Below are 6,232 nucleotides of genomic sequence, written 5' to 3' on the forward strand. Positions count from 1 at the left end.
GATTTTGCACGTCAAACTCATTCAGCGTCTGACAGCGTGTGTGTGTGTGTGTGTGTGTGTGTGTGTGTGTGTGTGTGTGTGTGTGTGTGTGTGTGTGTGTGTGTGTGTGTGTGTGTGTGTGTGTGTGTGTGTGTGTGTGTGTGTGTGTGTGTGTGTGTGTGTGTGTGTGTGTGTGTGTGTGTGTGTGTGTGTGTGTGTGTGTGTGTGTGTTATAGGGGTAGAGGAAGTGTGGCAGTATTATATGCAAAGACACAATGTGCTGGGAGGAAATGGCCCATCCTATAACCTCAGAGCAGGAGCAGCAGTGCATTCAGCCCACAGCACCGGGGAGCTCGGACCCCGCGAGCACAGCTTTATGGACAGGCCCTGACACCCACAGGAAGTGTAAACAGAGGTCAAGTGTTAAAGTCCAACCCTCCAATTCTCACCTCCATTAAAGAGAGAAGGGGCGGGTGTGGGGGTTGTGTCTACAAAGCTCTGAAAGCACCTGGAGGAGGTTAGGGTTAGCTTTATATCTGCTTCCCTTCTACCAAACTGTTTCAATACTTTGATACTAAATCTGAATTTAAAGGTTAAAGATGCAGAAGTAGAGAAAGCTCTTCTAACTGGGAGGTGGCCCACAGTGTATTCTGGGAAATAAACGTTACCAGAAGTAGAGAGAGTGAGAACTTCCACCGTGCATGTGAAACAGAAACAGGTTACTCTGCATCCTGTCTGCAGATATTTGGAAAACTCAACTTAATCCTCATCCTCCTTTTAGGTTTTTCCAGCTTCTTTTTTCCCAGCAATCCCAAGTTGTTAGTTTGTTTCCCTAAAGAGTCTTTACAATGAATCTATTGGGTCTCTATGTAACCGAGCAACAAGATGTTGAGTTTTACTTTACAGTGGCTACATGTGGACACTTTTGGTGAGTAAACAGTTTTGGTGCATTTGGTGGAGGTGGGAATGGTCTGTGATGTAGACCTGAATGTTCAACTGACCAAACACCAGAAATCACCGCAGGAGTCGATCCTCTGAAGACACAGCGGACCTTCAAACAGGAGTTAAAGTCCATTTGATTAGGTGACAGATGGATCTCATGGTTTGTGTTATTCTCATCAGGTTGTTGTTGTACGTCTAAATGTTTTTCTGTTTTTGCTAAAGAAGAGTCCGTACTTCTGAAATAATCCGAGAGGCAGCGATGATGAGTGCTGGCTAGAGCAGCATAGTGAAATAAATAAATAAGTACCACAATCTGCTCCTAACCTTTTTGTTTTTTACAGTAAAACCACTTCATGTTCCCAGTTACAGCTGATGAATGCGAGCTCACCATCATCTGGGCTGTCGTTTGCTGCTTTCACCAGTCTGTTGATCTCTCTGCACACTCCAATAATAATCTGAAGGAGTCAGTCCTAAACCAGAAAAACAAACATCATCATTAGACATGAGGCAAAGATCTGTGCCGGCATGCAGCACCTGTAAATGATGTTATTTCATAATGTACTTTTGATGATTTGCACCAAAAACCTAAACTCTGTGATTTACTGGATGCTGTTGGTGTCAGACGGCTAGAATACGCTCCCTCTCCGTTCCCAGGACCAGCTCCTCCTGTCACTCAGCAGCTTGTGATCGGTGTTAGTTAATCCTTCATTAGGATGACAGAGATGGGGATGAATATTAATGTGAATGGTTGGAGGCCCAAAGGGAGCGGCTGCACAGAAGCCCTTCACAGCAGAGGTGTTGATGCTAAAGAAGGCCCTCCCTTCAAAATAAAAACACAAAGAACCTCAGGGAGACGTGCAAAACAGGCCATTTCCAGAGCTTCACTCATACTGTTAATTAAAAATATATGAAACCCTCACAGTTTTTATAGTTTGTTGAGGTGAATCATTGAGAATCTCCACGTTGGAGCTGAAACACATTTTTATAAGCCAATCTGTCATGTTTGTGCTTTTTTAATTATTTCTGTCAACAACATGGGAACAGTTTGTGTTGTTTTGACAAACTGTTGAGAAAGAAAATATGAATACATCAGGATTGATTTAATACTTTTGCATAGCTGCTGTAAATCCATACTGAGATGAAGGAAAGAAACGTTGCCCAAAAAAATCAAACACAGATAACTCGTCTCTGCTGCCATGACAACGCATACAGATTTATTAGACTAGACTTTTCCTGGACCTGCACCACTTGTAAAATAAAACACAAAAAAGATGAGTTTATGAGATGGAAACATAAGATTGGATGCCTGGTTTTAAATGGCTTACGCACAAAGTCATAAAACGCAAATTGAATTTATTTTCTTTGCTTGTGGTTTGATTTTTTTTATTGGATATTTGTCAATGAAATATTTATGATAAGAATACATTTATTTACTATTTTTATTTATACCATTTTATTAACAGTGAGTTTATAACAATATGTACATGAAAAAAGCATTAAAATAAATAAAATAAAATAATCCATCCATCCTTGTATTCATGCATCCATTTGTCAATGGAAAATTTATAATAAGAATACATTCATTTATTATATTTTATTTTGTATTTATACAATTGTATTAACAGTGAGTTTATAACAATATATACATGAAAAAAATCATTAAAATAAATAAAATAATCCATCCACCCACCACACATCCATGCATCCATTATCATCCACTTTTCCGGGGTCAGGTCGTGGGGGCAGTAGCCTGAGCAGAGAAGCCCAGACTTCACTCTCTCCAGCCACATGTATGGGCCAGCTCCTCTGCGGGAATCCCAAGGTGTACCCTGGCCAGATGACAGACACATTCCCTCCAGCGTGTGCTGAGTCTCCATTCAGGCCTCCTCTCAACTGGACGCGCCTGGAAAATCTTACTCCTAACCAGATGCCCAAGCCACTTCAGCTGTTGTGCCAAAGATGTGTTGGGCAGTAGTGTTTTTAAATAAACATCCAATTTCTTATTGTTTATTTTCTTTTGCTGAATTAAACATTTTTACTTATTTTTTTTACCCTTTTTTTTGCAGCAACATAAAAAAGATCAGCGTCACATTTAAATTTTGTTTATAGGATAAAGAATATCCAAAACTCTTAGTGCATTTTTTTGTTTGTTTGTTTGTTTGTTTTAGTAACAGTTGAGCTGACAACAGGATTGTTGAAATTTGTTATGGTCTCCAGCACAAACTCCCACAACTTAATGAGGAAATCAAAGGTGCTCCAGGGTTTGACTGTTCGTTGTGTCCCTCATTCGTGATCAAGGTGAGGTCAGAGGCTGCAGGTACCTGTGATGACCCCTCAGGTGTAGCTGTGGGGCTGGGCAGGGGGTCATTTGTTGTCATGAATTCATTCATGCTGGAAAAGCTGAGCAGAGTTTGTTAAATGTGTCAGGAAGGTGAGGAGAGCTCTGCTTTAATGGCTGTAATGATGATGAGGTGTCTAAAGACGTGTGAACTAAGATCCAAGTTAGGAAGAGAAGAGCCTGCAGTTTTCAACATTCGTTTGATGAAACGCGAGCACCATAAAACCCGATTCTAATATATTCGTCATCACAAAAATGGGTTACATTTTTAAAATAGAGCATTTAGATACTTCCTTCTGTTTTAAATAAGGAAATAGCGAGATTTTCTAATATTTAAAAATATTGTATTTATTTTTAAAATAAGACTATAACACTGAAACCAGACCAAGCTTTTGCACAAGAATTTGAAAACTTTGTTGATTATGTTGCTAAATATATACATAAGGTGCCAAAATGTGTTTGCTGTTAATGGGACTTGTAAATAATTGAAACCTGTATAAGAGATGCAGAAATGGTTATTCCCTAATGTGGTGAACCTGTCAAGTCAAAGATTTGATTTACTTGAAGCATTGTCGCAAACAGACCCGACATGTCGATTTCATCTGCTTGTCAAGGTGTTGGGCTTCTTTTTCAGGAAAATAAAAGCTAAACTTGTGCATTTTAGTATGGAAGAGGATTGGGGCCTTCAAATGAAATAATAAAATAAAACAAAATAAAATAAAATAGAGTTCTGACTTAAATCTCAGATTTATGACTTTTTCTCAGAAGTCAAAAGTCAGAATTCTTATAGTCAGATTTCTTTTTCTTTTTTCTTTTTTCCAGTGGCCCTAATCCTCTTCACGATGTGCCAGAAAAAAAATCAAAAAGAACTCCTGCCTTGCATGTCAACAATCTGAGTGGTGCTGATGAGTTTCAAGCTGCTCCTGATGCTCATTTAGGGTGATTTGACCATTAGGGAGCAGTTCTCTGACTATGAATAGAAGCTCCATGCTCCGTGTATTCCTTGTCTGGCTCCAATACACAAGTAAAACAAAACCCAACAGACCACAAAGGTGCAGATGAGTTTTCAAGTTTCGCACTAAAAAACAAACGAGTTGAAACTTTCTGCGTCTGGAGGAGACGCAGGAAGCAGAGAACCACCAGCTTTTGCGTCACCAGTTTGGACCTGTGGTTCTGGAGTGGGTGGTCTGGTCTCTGAGGCTCTGGGGTGGAGAGCGTCTGTGTTTGCCTCCTTCATTAGACATTCTAGTGCGAGCTGAGGAGAACAAACACACCGGGTGGAGGTCAAAGGGAAAGCGGGCCGGCCCCTGTGTTTTAACAGTTACTGATGAGCCGAGAGGCGCTCTGCGCCACCTCCAAGTGATGGAGACGTTTGCAGAGCTGGCAGTAATCCAGGTTGTCTCCGGATGGTGTCTCCTTCAAAGATTCACGAGAGCGCGCACACTAAGGAGCTTGTTTTATTTAACTCACGGATTTGATCGCGTTTTGGCGCAGCTCGGGTCCACATGTCAGATTAGTCTGGATTAATGTGAGATTAGAGCAAACATAAGCGCCACTCCATATTAACCCCTGACTGGCTGGATTCACCGCCTCCTTAGACGAGGAGAAAGTCCACACCGCTGCTGCCGAGACGCACGCGCTGTCAACAGCAACACCTGCGCATATATAGATTTATTATTCATAACAAATGAGTGATTGGTGCGCAGGTGCATGCATGCCCGGAGAGCCCGTTTAGATTTACCAGCATACAAAGTAGGGTCTCTGTTGGTACCGCCCGGTCCAGATGGGACTTGTTCCGCTGCTTAAAGTGTGTCTGTCCGCCGGGACTTAAAAGTCCCGAAGTCAGACGGTTTAGTAACATCAAGGCTTTCCCAGCGGTGATGATTACATTTGGACCTAAGATCCATGCAGGAATTTGCTGCTCAGTAAACCCCTTTGACACCCCCCACCCCCGCACCTCCCCGCGTGCTCTTCGAAAGCTTTGTCTTTCAAAGGCTTCGGATGTTTCACTATGCCAGCTTGTACAATTTCGCCAATTAATTGGATACGTTGTGGGGTTGTTGGTCTCTCTCATCTGCTACTTAGAAAGACAAAGGCCCGCGGGAGGGGGTGAGGTGGGGGGTCGCACCTCCTCACGCTGCAGGAGTATAAATACGGTCTGTGGACGCAGGGGCTTCACTCATCCTCCTGCCTAGTAGGAACAACCGCGCCTGTACGTTTTAGACATGCAGGTACCGAACACACCGATGGGGACGTATGGATATTCCGTGCGTAATTACGCACCAGCATCGCTGTACATGCAGAGCAGCGAGGGCCCGTGCGCTTCGCCAGCAAAGCCCCCCAGCCGGAAGTCCTTCACTATCGAGGCCTTACTCGCCAGGTCGGAGGAGAAACCCACCGAGCGGACCAGTTCCTCCCTGAGCCTTCCGGTTCTGCCTCTGGCTGCTTTGCCAACAGCCGCAGCACCGTACCTGTACTCTCCAAACGTGATGCACTCCGGCATCCACCCGCAGCCCGGATATTCCCTCTACTGCTGCCCACCCTTCAGCTACCAGCCATCATGCCGTGAAGCGTTTTATGCGCAAGGTAAACCTGGATACGGGTCGGAACCGTTCAGACCGCATTCACGGTGAGACTAAAACTCTGCTCTCTTGCAGCCTCCATGTCCAAAGTAACCGCAGGCCTGCACGTGTTCAAATCGAAAGGCGGGAAGTCGAAGCGGATGCGGACCAGTTTCACCAGCGAGCAACTGGCCCGGCTGGAGAAGGAGTTCGCCCGGCAGCAGTACATGGTCGGGTCGGAGAGGTTCCTGCTGGCCTCCGCGCTGCAGCTCACAGAGGCTCAGGTGAGAAGGAGGCCCAGTGCCTACCGTGCACGCGTATTAACGCACGTGCTCACGCGTTTTAATGCTCTCTCTCTCTCTCTCTCTCTCGCTCTCTCTCTCTCGCTCTCGCTCGCTCTCTCGACTCTCGC

General features: G+C 44.1%; 1 protein-coding gene across 1 annotated transcript; it reads left to right on the forward strand.

The window, feature by feature from the left end:
- Positions 1–5,442: 5,442 nt before the first annotated feature.
- Positions 5,443–6,104, forward strand: noto (notochord homeobox; the record flags this gene model as incomplete). The annotated part of the gene is given in 2 exon segments (XM_070546637.1): positions 5,443–5,845; positions 5,917–6,104. Coding segments are annotated over 2 exon segments (549 nt in total), but the record flags the coding sequence as incomplete, so codon positions are not given.
- Between the last annotated feature and the right edge of the window lie 128 nt (positions 6,105–6,232).

Source organism: Nothobranchius furzeri, chromosome 18 (genome assembly GCF_043380555.1).
Source record: "Nothobranchius furzeri strain GRZ-AD chromosome 18, NfurGRZ-RIMD1, whole genome shotgun sequence".
NCBI lineage: Eukaryota > Metazoa > Chordata > Actinopteri > Cyprinodontiformes > Nothobranchiidae > Nothobranchius > Nothobranchius furzeri.